Source organism: Falco peregrinus, chromosome 10, assembly GCF_023634155.1.
Source record: "Falco peregrinus isolate bFalPer1 chromosome 10, bFalPer1.pri, whole genome shotgun sequence".
Lineage (NCBI taxonomy): Eukaryota > Metazoa > Chordata > Aves > Falconiformes > Falconidae > Falco > Falco peregrinus.
In genome coordinates, this window is record NC_073730.1 from 17,072,190 (window position 1) to 17,097,110 (window position 24,921).

Here is a 24,921-nt window from a genome sequence, read left to right on the forward strand (position 1 = left end):
GTTTCCCCTCTCATTTTTTTCCCCCTCAGTATGAGCCCATTTTATTTGACATTTTACTTGTTTTCATTCTTTTGTAGAGTGCTACAAAAAGTACTTCATAAGCATATGCTTGTTCAAACACATGTTCACTTTAACCTTCTCCTACAAGAAAATTCTCCAGGTTTTAAAAAAATAGCTATCTCGAAGGAGTAACAATGTGTTCTTCTAGCTTGTCATGGACTATATTGAGCTTAGAACTGTTCCTGTACAGAGTTTTATTTACACTTAATGTTTTGGTAAAAACACCATTAGCAATGGTTTTCCTCTTTGGGCTATTAAACTTATGCAGTGGTTAATTGTCGTAGTGCCTGCTGCAAGGAGCTGCTCACTGCTGTGGTTAGCAGGAAAGCTTGAAAAGCTGAAGTAGTTCAGAAAGTTCACAATAGATGGCTGACACATTTTTGCTTGTTGTCAGCTAGTGCTCTCATAAGACCATAGCGTAAGTGGACGTAGGAGGAAACAATACATCTGCAGACACTGGCAGACAGCATTGCTTGCCAAATTTGGCCACAGTTCCTTTAGATAAATAATTTCTCAGTGACATGCTGTGTTGAAATTATATAAACAGCAAAAATTACTAAGACCTGGGCCCTAGGGTTTTGTGGGTTTCAAGGATTTCTGCAATCAATATTCTGACATCTGCAAATATTTTTCTCTAACAGCTGATGCCAGGAACAGAGCAACATTACCACCACTTTCTATGTATTCAAGCTTTTTAATATATTGATAAAATGTCTTTTCAGCCCCAGCCCTGGTCAGGACCTTTGTATTATCATGACTACCAGCTCATACGAGAAGGCTTATACAAAAGTTATCAAAGCAGCAATCTTTTCTCAGAACTGCTTGTAGCCTCTTACAGCAACAACTCCATTAGCATTTCAAGAAATGTACATGGAAAAACACTGTATTAAGTTTCAGTCTCCAGAATTATCAAGGGTTTTAACTTCTGTTGAACATAACGTACATTTACATTCAATGTGCAAAGGGTTAGAGGTTATTAAGGTTGTTTTTCCTACTCAGACCAGACAATAGCTAGCTTCTAACTCTGTGGTAAGACTTCCTTGATAATTAAGATACTTCTACTATGACAGTCATATATACTAGAGCTATCTGAGAAATGTTTTCCATCACCGAGGAATTTATGCAGGAAGCAAATGTGCATAATTCTTCGTGAACAGAAACATCCCACAGGAAAACCTTACCTGACTAATTTTTGTAGAAGCACCTCTAGACAATCTTCTGAAGTTATAAAAACAAATCTTTTATTTAACAGATACTCTTTAAAAAAAAAATCAGTTTCCATAACAGCAATCAAACTTCTGCATGTCACACAAGATATTCTTAAGGCAGTAGTTAGTGAATAGTGACAGTTACCCATGGCACTGGGGAAACATAGGCTATGCAAAATGTGTAACTGCATTTATTACTGTTGCATAAGTAGGAAAGACCAGACAGGAATAAAAAAAGTGCTTTTGAAACAGCTATACTTTTCTTTTGATGATATAAGCTCTAGCACCTGGCCCCTCCTCTAGCAACGCTCCCAAAGTAATACTGGTCTCTGAAAATAGCCTGAACTAAATTAACACACTTTGTTCTATTTTCAGTCCCCCATGTACTCATCAGGAACATACCCAACTATGGAAAAAAAGTCTCTCAAGCACTTTCTTATTTCAGTCGTACCTTAAGGCAAACTTGTAAATTTTAAGGGAATATCTCAAGAAATATGCATACAGCTTGTGAAACTCTTTCTTTGTAGTTTTTGATCAAAGCTAACCTTCTCAGAGAACAGGTATGCACAGCAATAACCCCTCAGAAGTGTATTAGGGTAAGTCCATGCTAGCAATGTTTATGTAATTTTTACATCTGCAAGTATTTCTTTAAACTGACATTTTCAGTCCAACTGTACAAGAAAAAATTTCAGTAGTTCCGTGCAGTGTGACGGTATTTCAATGAGTGTAAATGTTGATGGCAACAAGGTACAACTACCTCAGTACCTGATTCTCACATAAAACATATGAAAGCAATAATAGAATATGGTATATTCTCAGTGTCTCATGTCTTTAAAAAAAGGATGCAGCAAAGCCTCTTTTGCAGTTATTCTTGTTGCAGGGTTTAAGTCTAGTAGCTTATCAAGTAGGTCATAGGCTTCATCAGGAACCTGATCCCATCCTTTCATGTCTGTTGCCTTCATTTCCAAAGCACCATCACCTTCCTGAAAGCTCTTTAAGTGCTGAATTTTTTTCCCAAGTGTCTCAGGAGCACATGAGTTGTCTACTGTAACCGGCAAAGCTGCGTCATTTACAGACTGGCTGGGCACTTCACTCTCGGATCTCTCACAGCTGCTATTTGTTCCTCTCAGCCTCTCACAGAGGGTTCTTAAGTTTTGTGCAGGGACAACTTGAGTACACAGAATTGATTTACCTAGAAAAAAAAATTTACAGTAAGTGACATTATACTTTCTATTCAACTGTAACTTCTAAGTTTGTCTCAGAGAAACTTCATGTCCTGGAAGTGTAACCAGCATTAAAAAAAACCAACAAAGCAAGCCTATCAAACACCAAATGCAACCCCTGCGGCTCCTCCACACCAGCTGTGTTTTACAGCAGTAGCCCCAGCAAGTCAGAAGGACAATAGTCTCAGTTCTGCTCAGAACAAATCTGTTTGAGTTTGTTCATGAAGTTAAGTAGTGACAGGTTGTCACCCCTCCACACACACCATCTCTTTGCATTTCACTGTGATTTTAACAGAACTGAAGAAAATTATATACCCTGATTTTTACACCTTTGGAGAATGAAGACTGATGCTGTCAGTTACACTTCCAGGTAGCAAGTGCTGCAGCATTTGGCCGGTGAACAATTAGGGGAATGCTTATTTCATGGGTTTGTGTTCTGTGGTGGTGGTGGTTTTGTTTTTCAAACCAGCCTTCTGTTGTTTTTGGGGGTTTCTTTGGGTTTTTTTGTTGTTTTTTCTTTACTAGCCCTTCTGGCTGGGGTGGGAGTGGCAGCTTAGGGAGCAAGATTTACATCATTTAACTATTAAGTCATACTGACTTAAGCCTCCAGAGCAAATTTTGCAGAAATAGAAACACTGCCTCAAGAATTCTAACCAAATGCCAGTAGAAAACATTTAGTTGGTATATTTCACCTCAAGTGGCCCTGACTTAGTGAAAGGAAGTTGACAGGTTGGGAAACCTACAGCACAAACTATAAAACATAAAAAATACAAAACTTTCTTAAAACTCTGTATATATAGACTAATACTTTTACTGTTTTATATGCAAAAAGTGTGATTTACATCCAAAATTACTCCAAAACCTAAATTTTATATATATTTTAAAAAATCATAGATTGTAAGTCACTGCACTGAACAGCAGACCAAGCATACATTTTTCCCCTTTTCCTCATAATTAAGTTTTGCATACCAAAAGTTTTAGCAGCCTGAATGGTTTCTCTGGATCCACGAACTGTCATGATTTGTGCCAAAGCAGTTAAATCATCACTTGCTTTGTAAAATGGATACCGTTCACTGAGCAGGGAAAGGAATATGATTCCCGCAGACCACATGTCAATTGCTGCAATTGAAAGAAAACTTAGTAATAACTAAATGCATGACTTAATCACAAACAAAATCACAACTTTCTTTAAGAAGAAATTATGACCTGAAAAGTTTCTATCAGAATAAGTTATGTTCTGAAGTACTGACTTTGGTCACATAGATAACACTTCAGCAAACAGTGGAAATTACTATAATTAGACTGAAGAATAATTTCCTGCTTTGATGCAGAAGGAGTGTTTAAGCTTTTCCATAGAATTTCTCATATGAGTAATTCCATTAACTTGCTAAACTTAAAGTGTACCAAAACAATGTCTGAGGTTGTTATAATCAGGAAGATGAGAGGGGGCGAAGAACTGGCTAGTTTTGATACTTGTTTGCTTCATATAAAGAAAACCTGATACAAGGATCATAAATAAATAAAAAAAATCACAAATAAATGCAAATCAAATTTTTCTGGGACTGAAGGTGCCATAGATAGATAGGCAGTTCTAAAACCTTTATCTTACTATGAACTTTGTTCCTCTCCAATATGAAATCACTTGACAAGACAGCCAGTTTAAGAACTGTAATAGTTAGAAGTTATTCATCACTTTCATTGCGTTATGAAGAGTACAGAGAGTACTCTGGGGAGAGACGCCAAAGCATGATGGAAACTTTAATACTGAAAGTTATGAGAATACCTGTCTGCCATAATTTTTTGGCTCACTAAGGTGTACATTTTGAGAGATGGCAAGGAAAGTGAAGGAGAGAGTTTGAAGAATTCTCAAACTTTAAAGAGAAAAATTGACAGTTGGGAAATAAACCCATAGTTTACTTTTTTTGATTAAAAAAGTAGTAAAATAGGCAGTAATTAATTTGGACAGTTTAGTTAGAAACACTATTAGCACACAAATTTGGGGAAAAAAAGTAATAAGCTGGCTTCAGTTGCAAAACCAGATTTTAAGTCTTTCATTAAAAAAAAAAAGTCGAAGTTAATCATTTGGCACAATTTACAGTGGAAAAATTTTATATCATCTTCATAGTTTCTGTAAAAAAGTTTTCGTATTACTGTATCGCTGTTGAAAAGATCATACTGTCTGTTTGAGGTGTCATGCATCATCCTGACCATGTGGTTGGGAAAGCTGGAGTCATCAAGGTCAGGACCTTTAAAAAAAGTTTAATTACTTAACTCTTGCTGAAATTAATATACATTATATATCTGAATGGCTAATAAATCCTAGTCCTACAATTCTGGTAGGGCCAGGACCATCAGCAGACTGCAAGATCCTGTGCAATGGCATCAAGATCATGATTCCTGGCTATGCTTTTGTCTAGTGCTATCCAACTAGCGAGGCAGACCAAGGAAAGGGAAGCAGAGGGACAAACCAAGTTAAAGTGTAACTGGACCTGTGATGTGACCTGTGATACTGCTGATGTATCACATCAGCTTGGGAGTTTAGGGAGTTTATTCCCTGCACTGTGAACCTGGGTCAGGTGCACTAAGGTAGCTCTGGATAGTCAGCTGGATCCAGCTGGTAACTTGGTCTCAGCACAGACACCAGACCTAGTAGTAAGACTGGCAGGAATACAAGGTGACTGCAGCAGTCCCAGATGGACATCGACAAGAAGATACATTAGTTCAAATGCAACAATCTCATCAACATTAGTATTAGTCTATCCAGTTCTAATTAAGACCTTTGTTGAAATACTCCAGGAGCTCAGCACCACTGACTCAGTACTTCTAGGGCTGTCTGTGCCACACCTAGAGGTTTCCAGATTTACCCTTATTTTCTGTAATCCTCCTCTCCATTACCCTAGAGAATGAAAATCATCTAAAAGCATATTTAACACCAACATGTGTCCAAGCTTTCCTAGGTATGTCTTCTCTCTGCCTAAATTCTGTCTAGACAGATTCAGAGATTGTCTAAACTTGTCCTGGATTTCTGGATGTCTTCTAGCCCATAAAGCTGGCTGTTACAGCATAGGCACAGTAACTCCAAACAGGCTGCCATACACCTTGAAATCCCAGTTATACCACAGTAGAGATGTTGTTTCAAATAACATTAAACTATCTAGGGATAAGCTGATCAAATATATTGTTAAATCTGAGTGTGTACACACAACTAAGTACTGAAAATTGACTATTTTCTCAAAAGCTATTCAGCAAAAAAGTGGTGAAGAACTTATTTTAAATCCAATTTTTGAGGACATTTTTATTTATCCCCTTTTTTCATAAGTCAAAATTCCTGGTCATACACCAAATGTTTAACTTTGCTTTTACTGGTCCTCCATTCCCCAGGGTAGGCACAACCTCTCCCATCCTATTGCATCAGCTAATGCATTAACCATTCCTCTGCTCTGCCCTCATATTTACCCCGACTCCTGAAACTTACTACTTCAATATTTTTAACCCTGAAAAATTAAAAATGCATTAAGATAAAATCATGACACTCACAGACCAGCTATTTCAAGCACTAGCAAAAAAGGAAAAACTCTGTTAAGTATTGATCAACACTTTCAAAAACGTATTTGCAATTCTACCACTAAATATATGCCTCCTATGACAGCAAACTATGTGACATTCTGTCTAGAAAAATCTAAAGTATGTCCCCTCCCCAAGATTTATTCAAAATTTTACTTGAATAAATAAGCCAATAAGACAAGAAAATTGACAAAAATGACGGCTTCACTTTCTTTTAACACACACTGTATTCAACTCCTGCATACGGCACTATCCCTCAAATGAAATTAATAAAGACATATTCAAATTTCAAACACAGGGAAAATATCCCTAACTTGGTTTTACTCTGAATAGTAAAATTTTAATTAAAATCAGGAAATGCTTGTTAAGTCTTTGAAGGGATAATAAAATGAATTTCACATCTAAACAAAAATTCTCCCATAAAAAAGACAACATAATACACATAAATGAGAAGGGTCAAAAAGTGAAGAAAGCCTTTAGTTTCAGTCTGTTGTGCAGTACCTGTGGTCTGAGTGGGGCACTTTGTTAATACTTCTGGTGCTCTAAATCCAGGTGTCCCTGCTCTGGGAGCAACTTGCTGACACCTTATAGCAAGAGACAAACATGTTTAGAATATAAAAGTTGATAATAATTTCTAATAATAAGTTCTAATAATAATAATAATGCTTAGTATTATTTTTAGAATATACTTGTGAGAGTTGTGTAAACAGCCTTAACCCTGCCTTATTCAAGTTTTATGTAAGTGTAAAGCATCTTATAATTATCTAGCATGAAATTATGTTGCACAAGGTAACAGCCTTGCTATATTATCTATTGTATTATTATATTTTATTATCTAGCATAAAGTAATACCCCAGAAATACTTACTGCATACTTCACTCAATTACCTTTTTTAGTTTCAAACAACAGCAGCATCACTTTTGCTAAAGGCTTGTTTTTACAGGAAACTGTAAAGTTGAGAGTCATTAACCAAAGGCAAAAAATGCACCAGATTCTTAAAACGTGGATGCTCTGGCTTTGTATTAGTCCACAGCAAACTAATGTTCACTATTTCTGAGTGTTGAAAAGAATTTAATTTTCATTATTAACTAAGAGGTATGGGATTATCATTATACAAAAAAAAAATTCCAGAGCTTTCTTGTGTGGCTTAAAGTGCCTTCCTTCTATGGGCCACTTATCTTTTGAGTTTGGCAAATTACTTATGTTTCATTTTTCTTAAATGAAGTTGACATCACCATATTTTGACAGGCTGGAAAGAGAGGGACCCCACAGTTCCATGACTATGCCTAGAAAGCAGAATTCTCTGCATTACTCTGTGTTCCTTAATGTGTCAATAAATGGCAATAGTAGATTACAGCTGCAAAGGGATGGAGTTGAACTGTGTTAAGATTCTCTGGCCTGTCTGTTATTGAAACTTCAACATTATTTTTCAAATGAACAAATACAAAACAGTCATGTTTCCTTTTTATTCCACATTTCATGATTTCCAGAATCCAAACCTGGCCTAATTTAGGCCTATTAGATAACTACTAATGACAGATTGATGTATTGCCATCTTTAAGTGTTGTAATTAACTAAGTAATCTTCTACAACACATGTAGATAATTAAAAACAACAGAAATTCATTAACATTGAATCTTGCTGCAGAGAGCAGTGAACCAATTATTTCATGAATTCCATGAATTATTCTTGTTTAAAAAGAGCATACTCAGCATTTTAAGGGTTGCACAGAATAAATGCTATTTTTCACCTACTAAATCAGCTGTCCAGTAAATCTAAGTTTCTGACCTTGCCTGACAGCATAGCAGACAATTTTACAACTTTATCAAAGCTAATTACCTTGAAAGGCAAACACTGCAAACTCTGTCCGTTGCATAACAGTCACAGGTCAGGTTTGAGGGACAACCACTGGCAGCTCTCCTGGCTGCCCCATTGCTCACTGTTTTGGTAGAAATAGTCTTCTTCTTTGTTACTAACTTCCTAGATGAAACATCTATCACCTTTGATTGTTTTATGAGCTGCAACATAGATATTTTAGAGAAGGTGACATATTTAAGAAGCTTCCCTTTACATATAGATAGGCCAGTTCCTAAAATACTCAGACTGAACAAGTGCTCATGAGCAAAAAGCTGCTATTTTAGAACAGAAGACAGCAAACCTTTAACATTATCACCTCTATAAAACAGACACTGGAGCTTTCTAAATACCCTGATCTTCTCCCCTTCCCCTCTGGAAAACATACTTCAGTGTTTACTAAAAAACAATATACCTTAGATATTCTGAAGCTACAAGACAAGTATTTTTCAAGTTAGTATAACGTTTCAAGAAATCTTTTGGTTCAACGTGAGAATAAAAAAAAAGGTGTATGAAATGCCACAGCAACACACAGGTACTAAGTCTAATTCTACAATAAAACGATTGCTGTTGGCCAAACGCCTTAATGTAGCTGGGGCTTCCCCCTTGTCATATTAAATACTAAGCACAAAAAATACAGAAAAATATTTATTACAAGTTTTATCTCCAGTTTCAACTGCAAAGAAAAAAAAAAAAAAAGACATTTCACAAGCTAAGTGTATCTTTGTTGCACAGATACACATGTAGGAAAAAGATTTATTTAGCATACAACCAAGATCAGCTAGGGAGACAGCTACATAACCCGTTCTTTTAAGAGTTTAAAAAGGGACCAAAACAGAAATGAAAAATTCTTTGAGCCTTTCAGCAAAAACACACTTAATCTGCTCAAAAACTTCTAGTCCCAAATCATCCTGGAGTAGTGTCCAGTCTTACAGAACAACCAGTTCTGTAATTTTTCAAATATGTAAAAGATTGCTCTTACTGATGAGTCATACTTCTTACTTTTGTACTTGAGTTCTCCTGGTATGTAGAACTATAGACATTGAAATTCCTCTCCCCAAAGACAGAGCGCTGGGCAGAATGGTGCACAGAATCCTCCTACAATACCAACAAAAAGGACAATAAAGATCCTACCTAACACAGTCAGCTGGATACTGACAGTTCAAAAAAAAAATTGTGAAGTGACAGAAAACAAGAACAGCTGCATGCTAAGTCATTTTCAGGCATCAGTTTACCATGGATGAAGAAGAGACTGTCTAGACAGAACAGCAAACATGCTTACAAAACAAATCACACCTCAGAAGTGCCCCAAGACAATCCGAACATCATCTCTACTGCATTTGTTATGCAAGTAAGTAAACAAACATACATTAATAATTATTGGCTTGGGAAGGAGTTCCATGGTAATGTCACTTAAAAAAAGATTTAAGGCTGTCTAAATAGTAACCCATGCTAGGGTTTTATACAGCCTTCGGCACTGTATTGTATCCAACAGATAATGAATGATGCCAATAGGGGTACATAAAATTAGCCACTTTGATATGAAAGCTGTGATCCTGTGCATGCATCAGGGCCCTGCAAGACACCCACGCACAGCTTTTGTTCCAGTATTACATCTCCCCCTGTTGGATGAAGTAATACATTAAACATAAAACAGTATTAATGAAAAAGACTGAGAACCTTTCCTCCTCCTGCTTGTTTACTCTGTATTTTTGGAAGTGAGCTGGACCTTTTATCAGCTGCTTTCGAGGCTGACTGTTGAGCCTCTTTAGGTCCTGCGACACTGACAGAAACCCCGTTTCCCAAAGCTATGGTGGGATTATTTTGCGGGCAACTTCCCTGCTGGTCTTCAGAATGGGCTGTTTTGAGAAGTTCAATTTTTGTATCAGGGGTTCCTTGTGCCAAACCAAAATCTACCAAGGCATACCTGAAAGAGACAAATCTAGAATCAGGAGTCACAAAGTATCCATCAATCAGTTCAACTTACTATTCATTAATTGCTTACTTATGTATCTTTCACATTTAACTCAATATGTTGCTTATCTGTACTGTTGCCAGCGTCACAGCCCTATTTTCCTCCTCCTCCTCCTCTTGTCCCATCTTACTTACCCCCCAATGTGTTTACCCTATACTCATCTTATTTCACTGTTTATTGTCCCAAAACCTTCTCAAGTGCATACTTTCGCCAATGGTTAAAAAAATATTCCCAGCAATTCCTTTCTGGGGTTCTTCTAATCCTACAGGTCCAAACCTTCACCCAGTGGTCAAGTACAAGTGACTTGACCCTTGCAGGATTCCCATGGGCAGAGCACAAATGTAGCAACAAAGACAGACAAGCCTAACAATGCTGAGAGTTTTGCCAGACTTCAAGCAATACTATTGGAATTTACTTAGTCTTCAAACAGGTAAGACTACATTAGCTCACGCTTCAGATCTGTCTTTAAAAGAATGATCTTTTTGCTACAGCCAGTACAGAGCCAATCCACCTGTCTCTGGGTCTCAAACTCAGCTCCACAGCCTCCACACCCAGAGCAGCAATCAAGGTTCAAAAATACTGAAAGAGCAAAACAACAATACAAATTCATTTTGACAAATTGAAAAAAAAACCCAAATACCAAAACCACACCACCAGTATTTCTCAAATTTTTAAGCTGCTTGTTTGGCAAAATATAATCAAATCTCCCCTACAAACTTCCAGTGAATAGTATCATTTAGTTTGGAAAAGACCGTTAAGACAACCAAGTCCAACTGTTAACCCAGCACTGCCAAGTCCCACTAAACCATCTCCCTGAGCAGGACATCTATGCGTCTTTTAAACACCCCGAGGGATGGTGACTCAACTGCTTCCCCGGGCAGCCTGTTCCAATGCTTGACCACCCTTTCTGTCAAAAAAACAAAGTTTTCCTAATACCCAGTCTAAACCTCCCCTGGTCCAACTTGCAACTGTTTCTCTTGTCCCATCCCTCATTACTTGGGTGAAGAGACCGACACCCACCTCACTACAACCTCTTTGGAGGCAGTTGTAGAAAGCAGTAAGATCCCCCCTGAGCCTCCTTTTCTCCAGGCTGAACACCCCCAGTTCCCTCAGCCGCTCCTCATAAGACTTGTGCTCCAGACCCTTCCCCAGCTTTGTTGTTCTCTGGACACGCTCCAGCACCTCAGTGTCTCAGCTGCGCCTAGCACACCACTCACCCATACAGCCATAGGGCTGCCAGCACCGAAACTGTACCTTACTCTACCCATTTCAGCTCTTTACAAAAAAGCGGTACCTCACTTTTTACAGTCTTTAAACATTATAACTTGCAGGCAAAAAACCCAGCCCTACTAGTTATAAAGGTGAATTCAATGTAAGGCGAGAACAGCCCAAATCCAGCGATCTTTTCTGTATCAAGTTTTACTCTATGCACAAGTAAAAATTTACAAGTATCAGTTTATGCACCACAAGTCACTATTAAATTTCTTATTTAAAAAATACTGACTTTTATTTTTCCCATTCTTATTCAAAAATATAGTTCTTTTACTCAATAGTAAAATCTTCATATTTTTTTTCAGGTACTTGTCACCCTATGAGGCAGATATTATATTGTATGGAAAACCAAAATTCTTTCCCTCCTCAAATCCCTAAACACAGAAATACAAAAACCCAAATCTTCTTTAGCTTTATTACTTAAGCACATGTTATGCAGATGGAAGGGAAAAAAAAAAATCTAAAAATCTAATTTGACTCTGTTCTGCCAAGGCACGCCCCCCCAGATGAGATCACCGTGCAGTCAGCTGCACAGACTTACTCTTTTAGCTGCCTGTTGTAGAGGAAGTTACTGGGCTTGACGTCACGGTGAACAATACCAAAGTGATGAATGCGCCTCAACGCTTTAAACAGATTAAACATGTATTCCCTCACTTCTTCAAAGGAAAGAGAATTCAAGATGTCCTGAAAGATTATTTGGATACTGTAATTAGGTAACTGTTTTTAATTAAAAAGTTCTACTACACATAAAAAGTCTGGGACTCACCAAGAAGGATTCATGTTCCAGATAAGGCATAACAATAACCACATGATCATTTTTCCTAAAGCAGTATTTAACTCCCATAACGTTATCTTGTCCCCTAGACGAAAAGTAACGTAACTGAATAAAGAGCAGAAGATTGATGCTTATTTTCCTTTATTTCTTAAAAACTTCAGTCAGGCTTTTCTTTCATAATCTGATTTATATTTTGACAGTAGGCTTATCAGCGGTCAGTAATTATGTTGTTGCCACTCACTGCTATGTTCCATCTGAGTTCCGCAATTTGCAATGAGCGCTCCACAGATTGTGGGGCCGTGGCTTGTAGTTACTGCTGTAATTAAATGTAGGACCTAACCTTCATGATACCGATTACTATAAGAAGGTACTATTCAGCACACCTGGCAATGAGAATTCATTCTTAAAACCACATTTTCTGACGAAGAGATTATTTTTTCACTTTCATTATTTGCATTTCAGAACTGGAATTTTTATCATAGAGATACATCATATAACTTCTCAGATGGAAAATGCAGAACCATCCACAAACTGAGACTAGCGGAAAAGGGCATCCATTACAGGTAAGACACTCCATTTCCTATTTGCTCTTGATAAAAAGAATACACATTTCTGTGGTTAGAAAAAAAAAGCAGACGAAGTGTCAAAACTTTAAATAAATAAATAAAAAACAGTGAGAACAATGAACAATGTTCAGCAGTTTAGTCAAGACAACCATAATTTTTTTGTTTATGTACCCTGCTACTGTGAGGCACTGAAGTTCAGCAGCAATTCGCAGAGGGTGGCTGGTTGGAAGCAAGTGTTTCAGAGCCATTTTTTCCTCATGTCCTGTCTGTAGTTGTGCTGTGGCCAAGTAAACAGAACTAAAAGTACCTGTAAAGAAGGGAGGAAAGCACTGTCTTCAGCATTTTTAATTAGGTCAATTCAGATTTTTAAAGTAGTGATCTTACTGTTCACAATGCTGCAGTACACTTGATACTACATCAAAAGCAGATTCTGGAAGAGAAAAATGCAGTTCCTTTTTTCTGCTACTCAAGTCAGTGGTCTTGTATACAAGTTTTTTATGTCAGTAAAAAATGCAAATGTAACACTGTCTAACTTGCCTGGGACACAGAGCTCTCTCTGAATGCAGATCTCCTATCTTTGATTTGCTTTCTTGTTTAGGTAGCTTGCTTTCATCTGACATATAACTCTTCTCTCCCTACAATGTAAGTGGGCTATATAATGCTAATCTGGAAAGCGCTGCCTTTACTATTCAACACACTTCTGAAATTGCTTTATTTCTCTTAATTCTGCTACCTTATCTACAAAGTAAGACTTCTCACGTGATATGTAACTTTACTATTTGTCTGCCCAGAGCATTACTACATAGACAGAACACGAAAGATTCATTTGAAAAAGGGAGCATGCAGACTATATGATACACTTAACCCACCCACCTCAATTTAAGGGTATTATAATATACTTCTTGGGGGTTAATTTATCCTAATGATCCAAAATACCTGAACATACAAGTTGAAGCATTCTTCCATATGAATAAACAGTGCAAATCACTTTTGACTACATTTTAAGTGTTGCATTTGCATCATGCTAATTCAGCAGTCTGTAAGTGCGCCTACATACATCAAAATGGCAGCAAAACCACTAAATACTTCTTGCAGTCATAACAACAACAAAAAAATCTAGAGTCCCATACATTCAGTAGAATTTATTATAGCAACAAAGGGTTACCAAGTTCACCTAAGACATTATTTTTGGTGGTGAGAACTGCTAAAGCAGAAGTGTCTCCAGAGTGGAATCCCAAGTTGGAGCTTGTTTTCTCAATGCTGCAGAACTGCAAGTGGCCTTTTTTAAAAGTGTTGGTTGCTCCCATGAGCAAAATCAGAGTGCTATTCCTAACCAGCAATTCTGTTTAATTACACTATCTCTTTTTATAACAGGCAGAACTCCTTTTTGTTTTTAAAATTGTGTATTGCTGTCGTAAATGGAGCTGGGATTTTGGGGAGGGCTTTTTTTTTTTTTGAGACAAAAACTTTTAGCCATCTAGCCTGCCATCACAGGTATTCCACCACAGAACAGCCATAAAACAATCAGCTTCTCATCAACACCTTTGTTTAAAAGTGTGGAACGTCACAAAGCATTTCAGAGATCAAACCTTTTTGTGCACCAAAAAGTGCTGAAATCCTACACTCAGAAGTACCTAAGAATCTATTTATAGTCACATCTAACATTTATTGAGGGTATCTGTTGAAGGTAAGGTATATACAAGTGTTCTAGAATGTGATACCGTGTGTCTTAATTTATGTTTTTTTAATAATATAGCTATAATCGTTCAGTTTCCTCCTCCAATTCTGCCCACCCAGTTTCAGTGGGAACAAAGCCAACTTAAGGAACACCAGTTAAATATGTCAAAATGCAGCTGCATATAAATAGATTCCTTGTGTAAAAGAGAAACAGAATGGAGTGTTAAGACCTATTTACTTGAATCTACCTCAAAAATTTTTAGTTGTCAAAACTGGAATGCTAGTTTTTGAAAGGCTTTCATATACCAGATCTTCAATGATTTATCTTGAAAAGGCCCCTAATTAACAAACCTATAAGCTCAAAAACATACCAGAATTCCTACAGAGACCAAGCAGTAAATCCAAAAGGCATCTGGCTTAAATTGCATATATTGTGATCTTAGGATTTATACCTTTTAAGTTAGAAATACCAAAAGAAATCCAAGTCTAAGCACACTAAAATAAAACATTTACCTTCTCCAATTTTTTCCTTAATTTTGAACACATTCACAAGCTGTGGCACTGCTTCATAAAGCTTTTCTATATCCTTTTTTATTCCTGCTGTGGAAAGAATGGGGAAAATGTTAGGAATTTTATTGCTTGATACAATATCTGACCTATATTTGAGATCACTAATCACACTTCATAGGACTATGAATTCACATAAACACAGGACAAAACAGCAGACTGGTAGCTATCCCTGCTGCCATTACCATCTGCAAATTTGATATTATTGTTCTTCATCACACTCCCTCATAAGCTGCAGCATTTAATTATTTTTTTTTTTTACTTATCTGCCACTTAGCAGCTCCTGAGAGGGTAAAAAAGTCTTCTGGGTAGTAAAATATCAGATTACAGCTGACTGATAAATGTTTTCATGAGATTTGTGTTGTCAATTTCATAAGACACAACTATAATAGTTGTTTCTGTAAGCACAGGAGCATATCCATTGGATACAAGTCAAAAATGTAGGAAACTATTTTTTTAAAAGATCAATAATGCAATCTTTCACACTATTACTTAAAACAGTAAACAACAAAAATGTTTGCTCTGCATTTAAGTCGCTGCACTTTGTGCTGTGATCACTAGATGGCATGACAAGGATGTTGTACTGTATTATTTTTTAAAAAATTACAGCTTTCCATTCAGTTTATGAATCCTTGTAGTTTAAGTGCTCTCTGTACTCTATGTGAGAACTCTGTTTGAAGCTATGAAGTGTGTAGAGTCTGTGACTAATTTCTGTAAAGCAGGGGTGAAGAATATTTTATTAGAAGAACTAAGGACAAAGTGGTATTTGGAAAGTCAATCAAATAGAAGAAAAAAGTATAAGTTTTTCAGCCTAAAAATAAATAATAAATTAAATTTAACATAAATATACCAATTGTATTGCATACATAAAAATACACTATGTTTTACCACGACAGTAAGTCATATGCAATGAGAATTATTTTCAAAATATCACCAATATGCTAGAAAAAGTATGGATTAGCATCCATCCCCAACCTTTTATGTTAGCTCACTTTATACAGCAACAAAATCTGAAGTCTGCCTAAAGAACACTTTCTTCCTGGTAAAAGCTCAATAAATTAGTTGGCAATTCAAGGTACCGCTAACTTTTGGTTATAGAGGTGTTTTTTATTTAAAAAAATTATTAGAAACCAACATACTAAAAATACTTTTGAGAACTGAAGCCTGCTGCCTCTCTTACTACCCATTTACTTATTTTTTTTCCTTTAAATTGCCCCCTCTGTTTCTCCAAGTTATTTTGTTTTAAGTCATTTCAGGGGCAATATTTCAGGATCTATGCTACACACCAAAACCACTAACATTCTTTTAGGATACATTTGATCAACAAATACAAGTAAAAGGTTAATCAGTTTTGCTAGAAATCATATTTTAAAACTTTAAAAATATCCTAGGATAAAAATGAACACATTTGTACTAATAGTCAAGATGTACAGGACCCTGTGTCTAATAATCCCCGAAGAGGCTAAAGAAAATCGGTCAACTGTACAGTTATTCTGGTTATTCCCCAATTTTACAGAGCCAGATTAAGTTAAACACCTTAAAAAGTAAGAAATTGAAAATTTGAGCAATCAGCTCATTTTCCTGTCATTATAGTAAAAATTTGTGTTAAAAATAACACTAAAAATTTGAGAAGTTACTACATAATGTTTTTAATTGATAGCATTCATATCACCCATGTGCTCAGAACTTTAAGAAATTTACCTATGATTGCTGTAATTCTTGTTGTTTTGTCACTAAAGAATTGATGATAAAAAGAAAGTGGTATTGCCAGCTACTTTGCACAGCAGTTTTGACTTTTTTACGCAAATGCTCATGCTAAGACATTCAGGAAAGCTTTCTGAAATCTTCACAAAATACAGGAAGGGGAAAGGCTGGCATTTGCACCATGTTCCATTTTTCCCAGGAATACTCAAAGATGTTAAGAGATGAAACCTCGCAACAGAATTATGAAGAACTTAATATTGAAATGTTATTGCATCACTGAAAGACATAGGCATTTCCCCTCAGGAAGATAATCCTGCTATTGGGTTCCGAAACATCCTGCATAAACATCATCCCAAGAGGTCAGCAGCCACAGGACAGAGCTAGAAAATTGTTTTCAACAGTCATATAGTTTTAACAGGCCCTGTTAAGCAACATTGTTTAGAAAACTAGAATGTTTAGTTTGGTATCTAACCTGTTTTGTTCCAATACTTGCATTTTGCTCTGACTTCTGAAGAGAGTTGCTTAAGCTTCAGGTTTTATTGAAAAAAAAAAATATATATACACATACTGACAGTAACTTTACAACATCAAATTTGCACTGGAATTTCTCCACTGAAGTTGCTCAGTTAGGGAAAAAAAGGACTTTGGCAAAAAGAAACATCCTAACAAGGATGCAAAAGACACATCTTTTTAAGACTTTGGAAAATGACAAATTTCTACTACAAAACCATATCAGGTTTTGGGTTTTTTTGTTCCACCAAGCTAACATTCCTAAGGCAGATACTAGCAGTCATGAAAAGCTCTCTCAATACCTGCTCTAGAGAACAGAATCTTTCAAATACTGTTTTGCCTGACACTGAATTCAGGCTCCTGCCTGGACAAAGTTCACAGCTGTCGGAGCACTAACAGCTGGGTGACCCAGGCTGCAGATCTGAGGGCAGAGCAGTGCCTACCAAGGGGACAGAGAGCGTTTAGTAATTCAGCACAGCTTCTTGTACGACAGATCCCAAAGAGGGCCAGAAACAGCCAGTGACTGTCCTTGTTGAGAGACAGCAATATAAACATAATCTGTTTTCCTCCTGGAGGTCTGAATCCCCAGGTGGGTATAGAGAACACAGCCATAGTACTGACAGCGTATAGTAACATAACAATATCCAACATTTTCTGTGAGCAGATTTTAAAGTAATTTTTTTACTTCCTAGAATGAAAAGCATTTGTAAAGCAAGACGATTAAACGTTGTTCTGCATCACTCTATATAATTTTGGACACGAATGTGCAGGGGACTAATAGAGCACGATCTACTTCTAGGAAAATCAGTATCCATTAATATATATAAGCTGACTGACCATCCACAGTTACTGAGCAAGCATTGTACAGAAGGTCCAGGTTGAAGTATGTTCACAAAGAGACCCAAAAACGAGCAACAAAACCACTATAAGAACACATGTTCTTAGCTCAGCTTCTCTGGTAAGAGCAAGGAGACTGTTTTCATGCGCACTGACACGTGAAGATATTGAAGGATAAACTGGTGATTATAACAAATATATAATTTCTAAAATATTTATTTTATAAAATTATTATATTATATACATTTTTATTATAGCAAAGTTATTATATATATTTTTATATATAAACATATAGCAAGATTATAGCAAAAAATATAATTGACTTGTCTGGTCAGAGAATGTTATTCTCAAGGACTGCCTTTTTTGAATTCTGGTATCTTCTTATAACATATTCTGTACTAAATAAAGGGTAGGATTAGCAAACTCTGAAAAACTACTGCTGCTTAAGTTTTGCAATGCACAAAAACGAGGAATAAACTTAAAATCAAAAGCCACCTCAAATGTTTTCATTTCATTATTTCTTTATACAGTAGGATCGTATACAGAAAGGCTTACAGCTGATTCTGAAACTTTCTGAAGCGATGAAGAAGCATGTCAGCAACAAAAGGTAAAGTTAGCAATCCCTATTTTAGCACATACCTGAAAGCTTGCTGTTCTGCTCATGCTTCCCACAGAAGTCTTCAGCCTGATGAGGGTGCTGTTCATCATAGTGAGACTTCAACACTGTCTCCATCACAAAACAAACCTGAAATAAAAAAAACCCCAAGACTCTGAGGACTAGTTCTGGACATCTGGGGGAACAAGCATATCCAGTAAGACACTTCCTGGCCCTGCACTCAGTTTCTGTGATGAGATTTAGGGAATCTGAGGTGAGGAGTTCCTCTTCCTACCTAAAACAACAAAGTGTCACCCCTCATCCCAGAGCAAAACTAAACCGGTAAACCCACTCTATCTCTGGCAAGAGGAAAAAAGGGGGAAGGGAATGAAGACTGCAGGATAAGCTTAGACACAAGTGATTTTCTTTCATCTCTTGTGTGTTTCCTCATTCACATTAAAGCATTAAATTTTCCCTGAAGTTTGCTTTGAAAAGCCAGGAACTGATGCACGCAGAAATAGCTGTATTGCGTACTACAACACCTGTACAAAGACAGAAAACCTGAAAGAAATTGTAAGGGGCAGGGGGGGGGGGGTGTCTTCTCAATATAGGAGATTTCTCTTTCTTCTAGGCAAGATCAACAAAAGGCATAATTATTTGTTGCCCTCCACCCACGACAAGAAATAATAGTACATGCTTCTTCTGAAATGCCTCTTCCCAAATCTTGGAAACGCTAAATAAAACTGTAAATTAGTAAAGTATACTCATATTGTACAATCAAAAAACCCTGATAATCCTATTTCTTGTGGAAATGAAAGGCAGGGAGACCCAGGGCAGGATAACCAGTGATAAGTGAGCCTGGAATCACCACCTCTTACAGTCACCCAACACTGGTTCCATTCAAAGATCTTCCTTGCTTGTAACTTTGGCAAGCCTTCGAAGTTCTGGCTAAACTTTTCCACACAGGAGAAACATAATCTGAAAAACTTCAAGTGAAAGGATTCATCTGTTTCAGCACTGGAGCTAGAAATATATTTTGCCCCCAAAGAATTCAAGCTACTTTTAGTCTGTCATCCTCATGCAACAGAACAGGAACAGGCAACAGCCTCTTTATTTTTTTTCTTTTAAGGGAGCTTTGCTGGAGTGTGATTTGGAAACTAATTGAATGAGATTAGAGATATTCCTAGTCCCTTAGAGGGAGAACTCCCTCTGGTAACGCTAAGTAGGCTGATAAACCTGTTCCAAACCTGAAATAACATGGCCTTATTAACAAAATTAGGAGGGCAAATTAACGCAGACATCCCCCACCGTTCGCCATGGCCTACTTGCTCTGCTTCAGCCCCACGCCAGCTCCAGCTCTAGGCTCTTCCAACTCAAGGCTGGCCACACCTTGTTTGGGAAAATAAAATTAACATTTCTGTCTGCTCGTAAATGGCATGGGAAGATGCTCATGGCTCGCTGGCCATGAGGGGGGTGAAAGGGGCTCAATAACTTGGGGTACTGTTTCCATTCATTTATGTTGAATACACAAGCTGCTATCTGCAGAACTGAGTACCTTGAATTTTTGAGTATGTTTAAAAATGGTTTACCAATTTGGAAGTGGCCTCAACAGTTATAAAGTAGAGCATCAAACAAAGCTTGATTCAGTTGGATATTTAGTTTTCACATTAAAGCATGCTCAAAAGACATCAGTAGAGATAAATTAAGAGGAAGACCAAAATGACCCAACGTTTCAGCTGAACTTTCTGGCAGTGAAATCCAATTTAAAAAAAAACCCAAACACACAAACAAGAAGAACATGAACATCCTCCAGAATATCAAAGTAAAGAAAAAAATTTAAAAAAAAAAGACCAAGAGCAGACAGCAACAGATTCAAACAGCCCACAGTTTCAGGGTCTTCCCAGTCGGGTGCGTGAGTCTCGCACGCAGGAGTTAGCGGCACTGCTGCGGGACCGCAGCTAACGCGGCGCTGCCGGCCCCGCACGGCCCCCGCAGCGGGACCCGCGGGGAGCTCGGCGCGCCGAGGGCAGGGCTGGCCGCGCTGCCTGCGCGCCGGCACGTACGGAGAGCGGCTGCCGCGGCCGGGTGGCCTCGCAGCGAGCCGGTGCGCTGCGGGCACACGGCACAGCGTCCCGGACAGGGGCGAGCGGCGCACCGAACCCGCGCACCCGCCGGCAGTGCGGGGCCGAGGGGGGCGCTGGCACCCGGCCGCCTCCGCAGGGCGGCCCCGCCAACAACCCGCACGGCGGCGCGGCTCAACCGCGGAACGGCGGCGCTGCCGGCCGGCGGGAGCGGAGCGGGCCCGCCCCGCCGCCAGGGGCCGCCCCTCAGCGCCCCGCCGCCGCGCCGGGTGCCCACGGCCAGGCCGCCCCCGCGGGGCCTCCCCACGGACGAGCAGGCCGCGCCGCGCCGGGCCGGGCCGGGCCGCCCTCGTCCCGCGGAGGGGCAGCGCGGCGGGACGCCCCGGGGCACCCCCGGCCGCGGCACGGGAGGGGGTGAGGGGGCCGCGGGCGGGCACGGCCGGGGACTCGCGCGGGGACTCACGCGGGACGCGGGCTGCCGCGCGGCGCCGCGGTTTTGCCTGCTGCCGCCTTTCGCCGACCGGCTCCCCGCCACCAATCCCGGCCCTCGGCGGAAGCCGCGGCCCCGGCCAATGGGGCCGTCGGCCGGAGGAGCGAGCGCTGCTATTGGCCGGCCGGCGCGGGGAGGCCCGCCCAGAGCGGCGGGCGCGGGGCGTTCGGCGGGGCCGGCTGCGGCCGGGGGGGGCGCGGCGTGGGCTGCGGGCCGGGCCGGGCTGGGCCGGGCCATTGGCCCTTAAAGCGCGTCGTGCGGGGGCGGGCGCCGCTGGGCCGGGCGATGCGAGGCCGCTGGGGTCGCAGCCCCGGGCGGGGTGGCGCTGGGGCCCGCGGGGCGGCCCGTCGCTGTCCCCGGGGTCGCAGGCGCCACGCTGCCGTGTCACCCGGGGGCGCGGCAAAAGGCACCGCGCGGAGCAAAGGTAAAACCGAACCCGCGTCTCGGCTCTGTCAGCGCCGCAGCGCGGCCCAGCCGTGAGCAGGCCTGGGGAAGGAGAGCACCGGGGTTGTGGCCTGCTCCTGTTTAAAGCAGTTGGTCTTTACCGGAGCCAGCGCAGTTGCATGTTTGTAAATAAAATAATTCAGTGCTTTTAGTCTGTTATCCATTTTGGTCATTACTTCTTTCTTATTTTAAGATAAAGTTGCTCTTGTTAAAGACTAGCTGTCCTGCATTTGGTAACGCACAGATCTCTGTTCACTAGAATACGAACTGTAACGCGCCGGGTTTTTGCGTACTTCACACAGAGCCCCAGCTGCATCCCGAGCCCCAGCTGCATCCCTTGGCTAATGCCAGCCACGCCCGGGGTGGCCAGAGTTCCTGAGGCAATGTGGTGACTTGTCTGTTGCCTTACAATAAGCTGCGTTTTGGTTAAAAGCAGAAACGGGTTCTGCCCCTCCTTGCTGACTCCTGTTGGTTCCTCACTCTGCTCAGAGGGCGGCTGCAGAAACCGGCTGCTGAGCCGCCTTGGTGTTTTGGGGAGGGGGGTGCTCTGATGTGCAGTGGGTTTTTTCCCAACAGTTCTAGTTTGCACTTTCTGTTTAGAGCTCTAACAAGCCAGTGCACCACCTTGAGAATTAGCTAAATACACTGACTCTCGATAATTTCAGTTAAGGGTGACAGTATTTGAAAGCAGATTATAGCAAACATGAATTAAGAACAAATTCTGTTCTCTCTTTAATCCGTGTAATCGTACAGAAGTTAGAAGGGCAGCATAAAGATTCTTGAGTGCATGCTTGTCCTAGCGCTAACGACAGGCAGTGTCGTTCTGTATTAACCTCTCGGGACAATCTTATCTGCAGTCATTTCTGAACACTTTATTGAACCATGAATTGCTTTTTCAAATTAATAGTTGCAAAATAGCTGGTGATTATTTATGGGTTGCATCTTTAGCTCTGCTGCCTCCTGACCAGGCCAGGGCTTCAAGCAGCCTCCTCGGCCTCCCTGCCTTGGAGTTGTCATCACATGGAATACCGAATAACCAGCGTTTCTATACAGCTCCCACTGCTGGCGTTTATATCCGCCAGTTATATCCATCCCACCCTTCTCCCTGTCACTCAGGTTGCATTCATAGGCATCGAGAAATCAGTTTCATTATATCTGCTGATCTAGACACTGTCTAGCTGGTTTTTCTTTCCCCGTAATATCTCAATTTATATTGGTTCCAACACCTAAAATCATTTTCATTTAGACCCAGGTCATTTATTTACTTTGATCACTTGTTCCTCTCCATTTCCTCCTTTTCTATTGATCCAAACATGTTGTGCTCTATTGTGCTGTCTTCCCAGTGACTGGGGTTCTCCATCACGTCAAATTGACATTTATTTGTTCTCATGAGCATAACTACCCTTGTAACGTAATCCAATATTGTCTCTTATTTTATGGTCCTACTCTTTTTAGTCTTACCAGAAATGCCAGCCTTGATGCTCGCCTTCATTTATCTCTCTAAAAAAGGCTTTTTACCTTCTCACTTCTCCTTTGCTTAAGCAGGAAGTTCAGTCAAATTGGCTCTGACTCTCCTTATATAAATATCTTCTCAAAAGTCACCTCTTCATCAATGTCTTTCTTCATGTAGACCTTCACAGGAGAGTGACAGATTATGTGTACCGTTTCCACCATTATTTCCTCAGTACTTGCTTAGGTATCTCTAGCTTATTTTCACTTTATTCAGAATGAGTGTAGACTAGGTAAAGGCACAGCTTCTGCTTTGCTTCTGCACAGCTGCTGCGCCTTCGCTACAGCATGAGACACTCCTTTTCCATCGGCTTGGGTAAGCAAAAGCCCCTTCTTCGCTGTCGGGGCAGAGAAAGCTCCATCTTCTCATTCAGGGCTGAGCTTCCCGTTCTAACAATGCACCAAGGTAAGAACTTCTCAGAAGGAAAGAGAAGAAACTATACACAAACAAAGCAGCATGCCTAATGCTCCGCAAGCTAAACTGCTGCGCTGCCTTCCCTCGTGCCTTTATCCCTAGGCTGGATCTGAAGGATGAGAAGCCAAATGGCAAACCAGGCCCATGCAGAATGTTCCTTAACGGCTGACAAGCAATTGCCGATGCCCACCTCTGGGAGCTTGCCAGGAACGGATCCAAACATTGCTGTGTGATTGCATCCACTGCTGCCAGAATCAGCAGCTGAATCAAACTTTTTGTATCTGCTGACAGATCTAAAAGAATCCGTGCTGACACCAGAGTACATCTATTAACCTCTTCCTAGGTCAAGTAAACTGGCAGAAGTCTCCCTGTGTTTGTACTGTCCTTCAGCCTTGAAAAAAAGACAAGCGAGATCCAGGAAGATGATTGATGAACGTATCCAGCACAGCGGTAGGAGATCCTTACATCCCCCTGCTGCCAAGAACATCTGCTCATAAATTAGAAACTTAGAAATCAGAAACTACTTAGAAATGAAGAAATAAAGGTGCTGGTTATTGCCCTGGCAGTATTTAAAAAACATAGACATATACCTATACATAGAAAATTCCATTTTAATGACAGCATAGACTGTTAAATGTATTATCAGTCTCCATTAGCCTAAATGCCACATGCTTTCCAACTTTTAATTCCTCTTTTTGTTAGGCAATACAATTTTATGGCAAAAATTTGCTCTCTTTAGCACCAAGTTGAGATAAATCTCTTCATGCTATTGTGCCCTTTAGGAATACTGTCAAATTCAATCATTCAGGACTCATGAGTCTTGCACTAACATGAAGAGATTGATTTGAAAACCATGGGGCTAAAGTCCTTTTTTCTGTTTTTCATTTTCCATTTCCATACCTTAACCATTTTACAGGAAAGCTGAGATTGCCAGCTTTGCTTTCACATGCAAATGAGTACTTCTCGATGATGTGCAGCCCTAGAATAAGCACTCGGATGTGGCAGTGACTGTCTCTGCCAGTATTTTCTCATCAGTGATATCTAAAATCTCAAGAATTATTGTGGTGTCAGAAAACGGACCAGAATATAGCGGCCTCTATAGCCTATTTAAAGGGAGTTAAAAATAGATACAAAAATGACCTCGGGCAAAGATGCAGAGGAATTCTTGACCTTTTATAAACTGGGTCTCATTCAAACAAAGTACGTTTTAATAAAATCAATAGAAGACTTATACCTAAGAATAAGGAATGCAGGCTCTCCTACACAATAGAGAAAGTTTGAAAAGGACTGATGAGTCAGCTGATGAGTTTGCTGTAGCAAAAAGGGTTCGTGCAAACCTTGACTTACAGAGTGCAGAAGTTAATGGCGTCAGTTTTTACCTGTATGTGCAACATGCCGAGGATGATTGAGGCATGATGTGCACAGTTCTGATGCTCACATTGCAAGATGGATGCTGGAAAAAGGGTGTATAGAGAAGAGCTACAAAATGATCTGAAGTCAGAGAAAATGCCGTGCAACTGAATAACTAAAAATCTTAACCTATCCACCGGATCAAAAAGATTGAAAGGTGGGTTGGTAACAGTGTATACAATGCA

The 24,921-nt window shown here is 39.9% G+C and overlaps 1 protein-coding gene across 2 annotated transcripts; it reads right to left on the reverse strand.

Moving 5' to 3' along the window:
* Positions 1 to 1,276: 1,276 nt before the first annotated feature.
* On the reverse strand, positions 1,277 to 21,013 carry CDC7 (cell division cycle 7). 2 transcript variants are annotated; one of them, XM_055815595.1, is made up of 12 exons: positions 20,932 to 21,013; positions 18,432 to 18,537; positions 14,688 to 14,771; positions 12,669 to 12,804; positions 11,923 to 12,016; positions 11,698 to 11,840; positions 9,590 to 9,836; positions 8,912 to 9,007; positions 7,895 to 8,073; positions 6,557 to 6,639; positions 3,461 to 3,610; positions 1,277 to 2,460 (listed from the first exon to the last, which is right to left on the reverse strand). In XM_055815595.1, the coding sequence occupies exons 2-12, from the start codon at positions 18,523 to 18,525 to the stop codon at positions 2,084 to 2,086; spliced, it is 1,683 nt and encodes a 560-aa protein (XP_055671570.1). In that variant the 5' UTR covers positions 18,526 to 18,537; positions 20,932 to 21,013; the 3' UTR covers positions 1,277 to 2,083. The 2 variants fall into 2 exon arrangements, with proteins under 2 accessions (XP_055671570.1, XP_055671569.1); XM_055815594.1 differs by having other exon boundaries at positions 14,688 to 14,774.
* Between the last annotated feature and the right edge of the window lie 3,908 nt (positions 21,014 to 24,921).

Excerpts from the sequence above, each read along its gene's own strand:
- CDC7 (XM_055815594.1), bottom strand. The coding sequence starts at position 18,525 with ATGGAGACAGTGTTGAAGTCTCACTATGATGAACAGCACCCTCATCAG. Across the intron at positions 14,775-18,431 it reads GCAGAACAGCAAGCTTTCAG|CAGGAATAAAAAAGGATATA; the intron begins GTATGTGCTAAA and ends TTCTTTCCACAG. Across the intron at positions 8,074-8,911 it reads AGGAGAACTCAAGTACAAAA|CTCATAAAACAATCAAAGGT; the intron begins GTAAGAAGTATG and ends TCTATGTTGCAG.